General features: G+C 37.6%; 1 protein-coding gene across 1 annotated transcript in view; it reads right to left on the bottom strand.

Moving 5' to 3' along the window:
• Positions 1 to 747: 747 nt before the first annotated feature.
• Positions 748 to 13,362, bottom strand: part of man1a1 (mannosidase, alpha, class 1A, member 1) — a 150,116-nt gene continuing 137,501 nt past the window's right edge. The window contains exons 10-12 of the mRNA XM_051138664.1: positions 12,611 to 12,783; positions 9,827 to 9,942; positions 748 to 4,081 (exon numbers count right to left, since the gene is read on the bottom strand). Of these exons, the coding sequence (XP_050994621.1) occupies positions 3,955 to 4,081; positions 9,827 to 9,942; positions 12,611 to 12,783 (416 nt within the window). The 3' untranslated portion in view covers positions 748 to 3,954. The remainder of the gene's footprint in view (positions 4,082 to 9,826; positions 9,943 to 12,610; positions 12,784 to 13,362) is intronic.

Genomic DNA, 13,362 nt, shown 5'->3' with positions numbered 1-13,362 from the left:
TTGCATATATATTAAAGAAAAAACAAAACAAATCAGACTATGTGCAATGGAATGATTATCAGCAATATTGTACAGTTACATTTCTGAGGTTGTCTCATGAAGAAATAAACGACAAGAATCACAAAAAAGGCATTTTCTAAGCAAGATCAACACAATATTTAAACAACAAATTCTTAATCCGAAAAGCACATCTCCTATTCTGCAACCAGATGCGTCACCTAAAAGTCGCTGCGGATTCTCAGTCACAGCTTGAGGAATCACTTTCACTAAAGAGACAGCACAAATCGCTAGTCCGCGCTATGCCGCGGCAGTGCTAAACATCGTTTAGATTCGCAGTATCATGAATACAGTGAGCGCGATGCCTTATCTACAGTGTCACAGTGTTTTATGACGGGCCTCCCTCGAGATGACGGTACTTTCATATATTGCGGTTCCTAACTCTGACAGTACGCTGTTCGCCAGCACACATACAGCGGAGAAATACCATGTCACGTGTTGCAGTCCCTGGCCTCAAGAGAGGAATCTCTGCGAGGTATTTTTATTTCCATGTAGATCCACTAGTATAATACATAGGTTAAAACACCACACCATGCTAGTTAAGCAGGGTTGGTTTAGCTTTGTGTCATTTTGGGAACATCAGCTGCAGGCCTGAGTTGTCAAATTCCCCAAACATCCTAATAAGATGGGAATTGGTCCGTTCTTCCACAAATTGGAATGTGGTTATCTAATAGATGTAGTGTGTGTGTCATATCCAGTGCCATGGACTGCTTTGCATTCATTGGTTTGCATTTTTTTTTTTTCATCAAAATTCCTCACTTGTGCTGTCACATTGTCCTACAGTAATATTCCTATTCTTTTCTTCATGGAGAACCCGAGTATACTGATTCACAACTTTGTGCTTTCACGTTAAATCAAATAAATGAACAAACAAACAAACAGATAAAATGATAAATCACAACAACTAGGCCAAAGAATGTTCAATTCACATTTGGTGGTACATTCATACAAATATTCATTCTCCTTTTATCTGGCGCTGCACGTGTTGTCCTAATAAAACACTTTTCCAATGATTTCAAGCAGCTTTGTCGTGGTTTACTACAGAGCTCCTAAAGGGACGTGGTGATTAGATGAAAGGAAAAATTATATTCAGTGCTAATTGCAAAACCTCAGTGTTCCCTCAAGAAACTTTTGGTTTCACTCACAAAAAAAAAAAAGTTTCTTGGAGAAACAAACATTTGCTCACAAAACGAAATTTTTTTTTTGCTGGCAAAAAGTTTTTGTTTACATGTGAAAATTTTGCCTTCTACTGAGTAACTTTTGCGCCTATTTGAAAAACTTTTGCATTTGCTAACAAAAACATTTGGATTCCACAGAGCAATTTTTGCATTAATTTGTGAAACTTTTCTTGTGCGTTTTCTTGCAAAATCAATGCGTTCTTGGGGTCATTCACAAAAATGTTCCTCCAAGATACTTTGCTTGAAAAACTTTTGATAATTGGTAAAACGTTCCCTGCAAAAATTTGTTTGCTTGCAAAAGTTTCATGTTCGCTTGTGAAAATTTTGCATTCCAATGAGTAACTTTTGAGCCTGTGCGAAACTTTTGCATTCGCTCACAAACAGTTTTGCTCACAAAAACCTTTGGATTCACTTGGGAAACGTTTGTGTTCTTTTAAAAAACTTTGCATTCCCTCAACAAACTTTTGGGTTTGCTTACATATTTGTTCCTCCAAGAAACTTTGCTCGAGTTTCAAAAACTCAAAACTGCAAAAGTTTTGCGAACAGGCTCAAAAGTTCCCCTGTGGAACACAAAAGTTTCACAAGCGAATGCTAAACTTTTGTTAATTCAGAAAACATTTGCATTTCCTGCAAAAATTTGTTTGGTTGCATAAGTTTTGCATTCACTCACAAAAATGTTGCGTTCCTCAGAGAAACTTTTGTGTTCACAAAAATGTTTGTGCTCCTCCAAGAAATTTTGCGTTAATTTGCAAAACTTTGCATTACCCTGGAAAAATTTGTTTACTTCCAAAAGTTTTGTGTTCACTTTTGCATTCGGTCAGTGTTTACCCACAAAACTTGTGATTCGCAAAACAGCATTTCCCTGGAAAAATCTGTTTGCAAAAGTTTTGCATTTGCTTATGAAACTTTTGCGTTCCACTGAGTAACTTTTGAGCCTGTTTGCGAAACTTTTGCATTCGCTCACAAAAAGTTTTGCATTCCACAGAGGAACTTTTGTGTTCGCTCACAAAATTGTGTATGTTCCTCCAAGAAACTTAGTGTTTATTCGCAAAACTTGTAATTCGCAAAATGTTGCAGCCCCTTGCTTGCTAAATTTTTGTGTTTGCTTGTGAAACGTTTTAGCCTGTTTGCGAAACAAAAAGTTTTGTGCTCCACAGAGGAACTGATGCTTATACTTATCTCTTGCAAAACCTTTGGGTTTCCTCAAGAAACTTTTAGGTTCACAAAATGTTTGTGTTCCTCCAAGAAATTTCGCATTTGCTCGCAAAAATTTAAAATCGCAAAAACTTTAGTTAATTCGCAAAACTGTGCATTCCCCCGGAATAATTTGTTTGCTCGCAAAAGTTTCATGTTCATTTTGTTTTTTTTTTATTCGCAAAACTTTTGTTAATTCGTAAAATTTTGCATCCTCCAGAAAATTTGCTTGCTTGCAAGTTTAGCATTCGCTTGTAAAACTTTTTCCTTCCACAGAGGAACTTTTTACGTTCACTTGTGAGACATTTTTGTTTGCTCACAATCTTTTGCGTTAAACAAATAAACATTTGCAAAACTTTTGCCTTCTTTTGCATTTTCCCCAAAAAACTTTGTTTGTTCGCGAAACTTTGCAGTTCACTCACAAAGCTTGTGCATTCGCTTGTGAAATGTATGCGTTCCACAGAATCTTTTTACGATTGTTAGCAAACTTGTGTTCGCTCACAAAACCTTTGCATCCAAAAATAAATGATTTTGTGTTTCCTTACAAAAAAAAATATGTGTTTGTGTATGAAATTTTTGGGATAAAAACGAAGTGGGAGGAGAAACCATATTTCAGCGAAAACATTGAAATGTAATTTTTCGCTCTCATCTAATTTTTTTATCTTATTATCATGCCTTCTTTAGGGGCTCTGTAGTTTTGTGCCCTCCACACCGAAAAAAGACGAAAAACCCTACGTCTTGAGTAATAAATTAACACAAAGTACTCTATTTTACATGTCTAGGATAAAAAGTCTCTGCCTCCATTGATTAAGTAAACAATCAAAACACATTTTGTACACATTTTATGAAACAAAGTAAGCTCACAAATGTAGAGGAATGAACGATAAACAACCGATTCATACATCCATCACGAGGGTAAGAGGGCTGTAGGCCGGTAGGAAGATACTTTCGGTCACAGCGAAAATAGATAGAGTGTTGCTATTAAAATTTGACTAAAATGATCAGTAAGACTAAAAGGCACTAGTTGACTTAGTTTCACTACCTTGCTGTCCAATAAAGCCTCAAATACCGAACCAAACCTCATCCCGAAAGAAACAGACAGCAAGAGATGGCGAAGTTCGCTGGAAATCTTATATTTTCACTCCTGTAAACGAACATGATGCAAAAAACACAAGGACGTCGATGCATTTGAGTTACCTATGGCTTCATAACGTGTGTGAGAGGGCGATGGAAAACGGTCTGGTCCGTTCTCCTCACAGAGGAAATATGGTCCTTCTGGGTCTCTGAGGTTCAGAGACGTGTTCATAGAATCTGGGGTAGAGAAAGAGGCGACGGGGCAGCATGCAGAATCCCGAGAAGAGACGGCAGAGGAGAGACGGCTGGGGAGAAACGCGTGAGGCTCCAGGAAAAGTCCTGGACGACAAGAACTCTCCAGCCATAGGGGGTTTGCGTCCATAGCTCTTGTCCACTGTTAAAGCAGGTCCAGGAAGTTACGTCTCAGTGGCGCTTTGGGGTTGGATGAAGATTACTTGAGATGGTTTGCCATTTCAGGGGTCTGTTTCTTAATGAGGGGAAGAGGATGGGCCTCAGTGTTGAACACCCAGTGATCGAAAGGCAAATGGTCGTCGTCGGAAAACAAAAGATACAGATACCTGAAAAATAAAGAAAGAAAATCACTCAGATATTTCAAGGGCATTTTATAATATAGTTAATCCCAGTAAGGTTGCCTGTAAGAGATTTGTGGTATTTGGAAAACATGATTATGTGCATAAATTAGAAGCATAAACATCAAGGTTATGAGAGGCAAATAATTATCATTAGACTCTAAGTACAGCTAAACTTCATGAATTGAATAGATATTCACAATATGAATGGTCACGGTTCAACCAAGTCAGTGTAATTTTATGGGTTTTTAGTTTTTCATTTAATGGGTTTTTAGTTTAGCAACATCACACAAGCAACTGTGCTGTGTTTCTCAAATACATGCACAATACAGACTGCAATACAAATGAATAAAAGTTAATTGCTGAATAAATAAAAAGTTAATTGTTAAGTTTTAGATGCAATATTGTCCGTTTTGCTCAATTTTACCAATGAAAATAGTTCCAAAGCCACAGCACAATTGTTGTGCATCTACGAGAAACACTCAACAGCGTTTCGCTACTGAACGAATCCGCGTTTTTTAACAAATCGAGTGAGTCAATGATTCAATGACCCATTCATAAAAAGAGTCATTTGCTTTGCTTCCGAATCATTCAGATGTTTGAACGAGTCAGTTGACGAATGACTGAATGTTTCACTCATCAAGACAGTGACGTGCCGCCACCTACTGGCAATTTGAAAAAGGATAATTAAATGGGTGTTAATCAGGGCTCTACAGTCACATTTGCGACTGAAAACTACTGCGTGCGACTATGAAAAAATATTTAGGAGCACCAGTGTGACTGACCCGATCAGCATATTTGTTTATGCTGAGGGGAGCTTCAAAGGTTTCTATGTGTTTTCGCAACATTGAGTAACTTATCTCACAAATCTTTTCATAAAGTGTAGACAGAGTGAAAATAAGAGATTCATTGTGCAGTGTAGAGAGCTTCATTGATTATAATGGAACTTTGTGAGACTGCGATAACCTAAGACGAGTGACAGCTTTTAATGATTTTTAAAGGAGTTTGTAAATGAGATATTGATTTAATACAGCAGTTAAATACACAAGAAGTTAACATTAAGTGACTTACATTGTCTGACTATAACACTATTGCCTGATTTTGCTCTATTTTTTTCATCAAAAATAGTTTGAACAAGTCAAAACTGAGCCGCCGCACATCTCCATTCAAAACAGTACAGTTTTGTTTATGAATGAATCTGCATTTTTAAACAAATTTAGTGAGTCAATGATTCAATTTCCCATTCATAAAGACAGTGACTTGCTTTATTCATGAATGAATCAGCCGTTCGAACTAATCAAATGAATGAATGATTCAGTAATTAAATCAGTGACTTGCCACCACCTACTGGCAGTTTTAGTTTCATTTTTAAAGTATCTTTTCAGTTATTTAAATCATTTAATATTTCTATATTGAAAATTTTATATTTAATACAATCTCAACATGAATTTATGAATTTGATTGCTCTCATGCCAACTTTGAGCCTCATTAAACATGAAAATACACCTACAAGCCACTTTTGTAGTACAAATTAATTTTGTTAATACTGATTTCATTTGATTGGTAACTTGCACAAGTGCTCCTAAAAAGAAAAGTAAGCATAGAGCCCTGATAATGGATAAAAAAAACAAAAACAAAATTTATATTGAAATACGGGAAAAAAATAAAATGCTACTCTCAATATGACTTTTACAGTGTGTTTAGATTTTTCTTACAGCATTTTTACAGTTTTTATGTACTCTATAAATAATTGATTGAAATAAAATGTAATTATTTTACATATTCAATAAATACATAAATAGTTATGGCAGTTTCATATTGAGAGTAGCATTTTATTTTTTTCCCCATATTTTAATATAATTTTTTAACCCATTAATACCCATTTATTATTATTTATGCAAAGTGGAATCAAAATATTTCTTTTTAAAGCTACTTTTTGTAATGTCAATTTAATGCTTTACTCATTGAACACAATGAATTTAAATTATATACAGTTGAGGTCAAAAGTTTACATACACCTTGCAGAATCTGCAAAATGTTAATTAAAATTAATTTTATAAAAATGACCCCATTCAAAAGCTTTCATACACTTACACATACAAAGTCTACTCTTTCCACCCGTTTATCACTCAAGTCTGACAGGACTCATTTGAGGTATAATTTACGTCTATCACAAATGGCGTGAGTCTCATTACACGCCAAAGTTTAATACTTAGCATGCACAACAGTAAAACCACAAACACCACTAATTATCTCAATTAATGCCAACCTGCATAAATAAATCTACCTCTTAAAATCTGAGTGTTTACTTCGTTAACAAAACACGAACATCTCCCAAGTGCTGATGAAGTAAAACTGTGTCTGCCAAGCAACAGACTGCCAAGACAACAACAACAGCATAAATAAGGGATGAAGATTACAAATTACAAAAGGTCTAAACATTTCGCTTCCTTTGGCTGAGAGTAGCAACTTGTGGCTGACAGCCATAGCTAAAGGACATTGTTTTACAAGCAAAGGCCATAATTCAAAACCTGCAGCCAAGGAGGAAAAAAAACACCCTATAGGTTAGAAGGCACATCTTTATTTGGAAGGCTGGATGACACTCGTTAAAAATTACAGTCTGTAAACTTTAGCCGGAGACGGCGATGCTGACTCCTGTTTCCTGATGAAGTTGTGACCTTGATAATACGCTTTCTAACCCTCCCTCCCTCTCGGTTTCCTCTCTGAACAGACATGCATTGGCTGGAGATTCGCTGATGAAAGGCTCTCTACTTCGCTGCCCCTCTGAAAATATAAGCTGTTGACCTCAGGCCTCCAGAGTTAAAGCTAAATCATGCGTGTCTACTGGATGAACCACTCCTGGCACCTTAAACCGCACCTGGCCTCCTGCTGGAGAGAGTATGATCTTCAGACCTTCGCTTGTAATACTGTGCCACTGGGTAGAAAGAAACTGGAAGGTGAATGGCAATTATAAATGAGGCCAGGCAGCTTTATTTAACAACAGAGGTCACAGGAAGTCATACTGCATTGCAAGTGAAAGTGACCCAACAACTATTAAACTGATTACCACTTTTATAATTTATTTTTAGGCTATTTTGAATGATGGAGATAGTTGAGTGGAAGTGTGTCCTGGTTTTACTAAGTGAAAGCTCAAAATACTGAATGGTACGTGTCATGGTACATGGTACATTGAACGTGCGTCAAAGACTGACACGGAGGAGAAGAAATTGTTGAATGAAGTCATTATTTTTGTTTTCTTTGCACACTTAAAGTATTCTCATAGCTTTATAACATTACGGTTGAACCACTGATGTCACATGGACTATTTTAACAATGTCCTTACTACCTTTCTGGGCCTTGAACGTGTCAGCTGCATTGTTGTCTACGCAGGGTCAGAAAGCTCTCAGATTTCTTTAAAAATATCTTAATATGTGTTCTGAAGATGAACGACTGTCTTACTGGTTTGGAATGACATGAGGGTCAGTAATTAATGACAGAATTTTAATTTATGGGTGAACTATTCCTTAAAAAAAAAAAGACAAATATGGGCTGTTATATCGGCTCCCCATTGTATGAACAATTCTTTGAAATATCTTCTTTTTCACAAAAGCAAGTCAGTCATACAAGTCAAAAGTTTACATACACCTTGCAAAATCTGCAAAATGTTAATTGTCATACCAAAATAAGAGGGATCATACAAAATGCATGTTATTTTTTATTTAGTACTGACCTGAATAAGATATTTCACATAAAATGCATTTACATATTGTCCACAAAAGAAATTAATGGTTGAATTTATGAAAATGCCCCTTGTTCAAAAGTTTACATTCACTTGATTCTTAATACTGTGTTGTTACATGAATGACCCACGGCTGTTTTTTTTGTTTTGTTTTTTTAAGTGATGGTTGTTCCTGAGTCCCTTGTTTGTTCTGAACAGTTAAATTGCCCACTGTTTTTCAGAAAAGTCCTTTGAGTCCTGCAGATTCTTTGGTTTTTCAGCATTTTTGTTTATTTGAACCCTTTCCAACCCTTTTTTTTTCCATTTAGTAATGCCCTTCAGAAGCTAAAAGGGATACTTACATGTTCCTCAGAAGACAAAATTAGTTCAATTTACCCTGATCTTCAAATTCCAAAAGTTTTCACATAATGCTCATAATGCATCGTTTTTTTTCTTCCAAAGCATCAGTGAGTCTCTCAGTTGTCCGCAGTGTGAAAGGATGGATCCCAAAATCATACAGTCATTGTTGGAAAGGGTTCAAATACACAAAATGCTGAAAAACCAAAGAATTTGTGGGACCCAAAGGATTTTTCTGAAGAACAGCAGGCAGTTTAACTGTTCAGGTCAAACACGTAACTCATGAACAACTATCACTAAACAAAAAAAACACAGCTGTGGATCATTCAGGTAACAACACAGTATTAAGAATCAAACGTTTGTAAACTTTTAGACAAGTCGTTTTTATAAATTCAACTATTTTCTCTTGTGGACTATATGTAAACGTCTTTTATGTGAAACCCCTGGTGAAAAAAACAGCATATGCTGTTAGGTATGTTTTGATGCTGGTTTAAGCTGGTCTTTTGCTGGTTTATGCTGGTCCTTGACCAGCAACATGACCAGCTAAGACCAGCATAAACCAGCAAAGGACAAGCTTAAACCAGCAAAAGACCAGCTTAAACCAACATCAAAACATACCTACAGCATATGCTGTTTTTGTCACCAGGGATATCTTATTCAGGTCAGTACTAAATAAAAATAACATGCATTTTGTATTATCCCTCTTATTTTGGTAAAACAATTAACATTTTGCAGATTCTCCAAGGTGTATGTAAACTTTTGACTTCAGCTGTTCAGGTGAGTAAATGATGACCGAATTTGTCTTTTTTTTTGTGTGAACCATCCCTTTAGTGGTTCAGCATGTGAGTAAGAGCAGATGTAGTGGGCTGAAGTGAGCATGTTAAAGAGCAGAGTCATGCCCACAAACACATTGAGAGCATTTCTATGAACAGGAAACTCTGATCCTTCAGCCCGCCAGACAGTCTGGCTCTGAAGAAGAATCATTACTTAATACGCACTTACTGTGCAAAAGGGGCGAAAGCAAGCCAGGAGCAACAACAGAATGAGAAACAACCAGAGTGGGAAAAGTTGAAAGCAGGGGTTTTTGGATGCACTCGCTCTCTCTCTCTCTTGCTCTCAAAGAATTGCTAAGTCTTTTCTCTGCTCAATTGTGTGCGCTGCACTCCTCCTGGCCAAAGGGCAAGCGCTCCTCCAGAGTATTAAAGGCAGGAGAAATGGAGAGCTGCTGTCTGGCGTGGCAGGATGAGACTCGAACAGCGATTTCCTTTTAAAACGCAATCAAATGGGAGGACTGGAGAGCTAGGAAGATATATCAGAAAACCTAAAAAACAGAATACTGAAGAGCACAATGACCTCGCTAAGCCTGCAACTGTTAATTTTGTGCTCTGACGAAGTAACTGACTCTTTTTAATTCACTCCTTTCATTTATCTGTCTTTAATAAGGATAAGGATGTCTGTGAATGAGTTTGCGTCGTCACAGTCTTGTGTCTCAATCACCTTGACAGTGACGATTCTCGCTCTGACAGAGAATTGGCTCAATTCATGCATTCTAACTGAAGAACTTTCCTCTCATTCAGTCAGTAATTGCAGAATCACAAGTCAGTCTCATTTTCTTTCTTTCTCCAACAGCTGTGTATGTTTGTGTGCTCTGTACTCACTTGAGTGTTTCAGCCATGTAGAAGCTCTGCTGCACGTCATCGTGGTTGGGAGTGTTAGCGTAGACGTCTCTCACTCCGCTGTAACCCCCATCCACCCTGCAGTACTTCTCCAGAGCCTGATATACAAAGATACAAATGTACCTGTCAGTGTCAATGTAATAGTTTTACACATTTCTAGCAAGTGTCATTTACTTTTCATTTTCAGAGACAGGACTCTGACGCAAAGGTGCTTACTGGGCCAAGTCAAGAGACCCCCAACCCACAATTCCATATAAAAAGACTGAAACAGAAAACAGTTTTCTTTGCAGACAGAAAGTATTGTCCTAGCTGCATAAAATTACGGTTGAACTAGTCACGTGGACTAAACGTGTGAGTTGCTTTGCTGTCTATGCGGAGTCAAAAAGCTCTCGAATCTCATTGAAAATATCTTAATTTGTGTTTTGAAGATGAACAAAGGTCTTACAGGTTTGGACGACATTAGGGTGAGTAATTAATGACAGTTTGAAGCATGAACGTGGCAAATATAAAATAAATTTGTGCGCTATTTGTGAAAAGTGACATTATAATCAAAATTATCTGTGTTGTGGTGCTGTGAAGAGTGCAAAAAGGGACATTTTAAAGGAGAAACTGAGAAACCAAAATTTTGACATATGAGCGGTCATTGTACTATAAACACTTCCTGTAGGTTTCGGAAGTCAAAACTCTGTCGTTAGTCTAAAAACAGCTTATATTGAAGGCAGTCTGCCAAAACGACAGCTTTTGGAATGTTCTACTCTATGATGTAACAGGTAGATAAGCACCGCCTCCGCAGAAGAAGATTGACATCACTGCCTGTTTAGCCCTGCCCACCCATTCGCGCATAGTGTTTACCAGAGAGGCGAATGCTTAGGTCTACGCAGAAACCAAACAATAAAGATGGCTCTGAAAACAACAGTACGCTCTGCAGTGCCAATTTGTCCATAAAAGGATTTTGACAATGACAAAAAAAAGTGCCAAAAAGTATTGTCATAGCTTCATAACATTACGGTTGAACTAATGACGCCACATGGACTAATTTAATGAAGTCTATACTACCTTTCTGGGCCTTAAACGTGTCAGTTGCGTTGCTGTCTATGCAGGGACAGAAAGTTCTTGGATTACATCAAAAATATTTTAATTTGTGTTCCGAAAATGAACGAAGGTTTGGAATTGTTTTGGAATGTTCTACTCTATGATGCAGAAGAAGATTGACATCACTGCCTGTTTAGCCCCGCCCACCAATTCGCGCATAGTGTTTGCCAGGGAGGCGAACGTGCAGGTCTATTCAGAAACCAAACGATAAAGATGGTTCTGAAAACAAAAGGACGCTCTGCAGCGCCAAGTTGTTGAAAAAACAGTTTTTGCATTGCCTTCATTCTGATCCAAATGTTAGGAAAAAGTGGATTAAATTTTTTTTTAATGAAGATCCAGACCGTGTCAGTAAGAACTCTTTTGTTCATTTTATTTTACCATGAATTTGTTTACAATTACCTATAACGTCAGTGACGCAACACTTGTTCCCTTAACTCAAGGTTACGAGGAACCAAGGTTACGTTAGTAACCGGGCGACAATTCGACACAGGACTTCCAAAAAGACTGAAACTAAAAGACAATGATGTGCCGACCTTTTTAGATCCGACAGTGATGTTTCAAAAAAATTGTGAGTGCTTTGTCTCTTCTTACAGATTGTTTGATATGTATTGAGATATTTATGAATTTTAAACCAAAATCACAGTGGCGTCCATCTGTGAGGAATCATAGCAGTGGGCTTTTACTGTTGAGTCTACAATCCGCCATGCCTATTCAAACAGAGTGTTCTGCTGAGGGGGTTAAAAACAGGACAGAAAATGATGTTTTTTGTGGGGCTGCCCCTAATAGTCGACCAAAATTGTATTATTTGCTCAGTCGCAGAAAAAAAAAAAAAAATCTACAGGAAGCGGCTGATCTATGCGGTACAATAGTACATAAGGCAGGACATCCAAACGCTCACCTATCATTAATTGACCTCAAAAATGGTTTTTCAGACTCTACGTTCATTTGTGCACACTCACGATAACAACGAATATGATAATAAAATAATGAAAGCCCTGTGTACTTGCCTACATTCATAATTATTATATTTGCCGGTGTGGTATGGCAAGCTTTTTGCAAGCGCTTGAGTGTTTACTAGGCTATGTAAGCAACTGAAGTCTCATTATTATGATTTATATGGTTTATTAATAAACGTGCAAAATGAACAACCACTAGTTGACCAGAAAAATCTTTAGTCAAGGGCAGCCCTAGATTTTTTTAATGTAAAAATCGTGATAACATTACAAGTGGACCTCAGAGAACTGTACAAAATAATAAAGGCAGTTCATGACCCCTGATACTGAAGATTTGACAAAGTCATTTTTTTAGAGCAAAGAATCAAGTCTTTCATTCATTGCGTGTTGAGCCAGCACATTTTTCTGTAAGAGGACTAGATGGCAGAGGGAGAGCGAAGGAGGATGAGATGTGATGTATCGCCTGAAGGGATAGACATCACAATGGCAATCTGAAGTCATTATGATACAATTACAAGGCTGTGAGATCTTGGCGGTCTCCATTGTCTCTAATCCCGCTGTGCTGAAGTGCAGGGAGCGTCTGAGGGCATGGATAAAGCCTCGCTGTGACTCACAGTCTGGCCTACATCCCAGGCCTAATGTGGCGACGTGTTTACCAGTCACACACTGGTGGCGTTGCGCAAAAAGCGATGTGTCAAATCCACACGACACGAGTTCTCACCTGTACTGCCTCCCAGCCCCATTGCCTGTATTTGGGGTCGTGGGTGAACCTCCACATGTACATGTACGTCTCGATGACCTCCGGCCTAAGGATGAAGTACTTCTCGTTTTGCCGTGTGGCGACGGCTTCTACGCCGCCGTCAAAGCGGAAGGCCTCGGGACCCAGCTTCATACCTGAAACACACATGGTGTCAAATTCATCACTCAAACATTCATGTTGACAAGGGATTATGGGATTACAATGTTCCTGAGAACAATTATTTGGATGTGGATTAGGGGCTGTGGTATAATCTGGACCTTTGATAATCTGCAGTCGCTAAAAATACCTAAGCATTATGAACAGGCCAGTGATGATCGTGTATGTGTGTGTTTAACAAGGGATTTGAGTTTCTGTGTTGTGTTCAGGGTTAACAGCAATGGATTTAGGGAATCTCTACATTGGTTTTTGACAGACTTATGGGTGAGCACTTTAAAATTCTCACTAGGATCTGTGTTATATCATACCGGCACTGCATAGTCAGCAAAACAAACTACTTGACTAGTCAAGTAACAAATCACAGCACAGATGTGGGAAAATCTATTACATACTCTGAAGGCATGTTGGACAAACAAAAATGTTCTGCAAAAACAGCATACAAAACTATAATTAAATTATTTAATTATTTAAATACATTATTTTGTTTCACATTACAATTTTCCACAAAAAAAACATTACTTTAATATTTGTAGAAGTAAATAAGTTTGAATTTAATT

This window comes from Labeo rohita, chromosome 20 (genome assembly GCF_022985175.1).
Source record: "Labeo rohita strain BAU-BD-2019 chromosome 20, IGBB_LRoh.1.0, whole genome shotgun sequence".
Taxonomy (NCBI): domain Eukaryota; kingdom Metazoa; phylum Chordata; class Actinopteri; order Cypriniformes; family Cyprinidae; genus Labeo; species Labeo rohita.
Note: the sequence above shows the minus strand (reverse complement) of the source record. Positions and strands in the feature narration are given on the sequence as shown.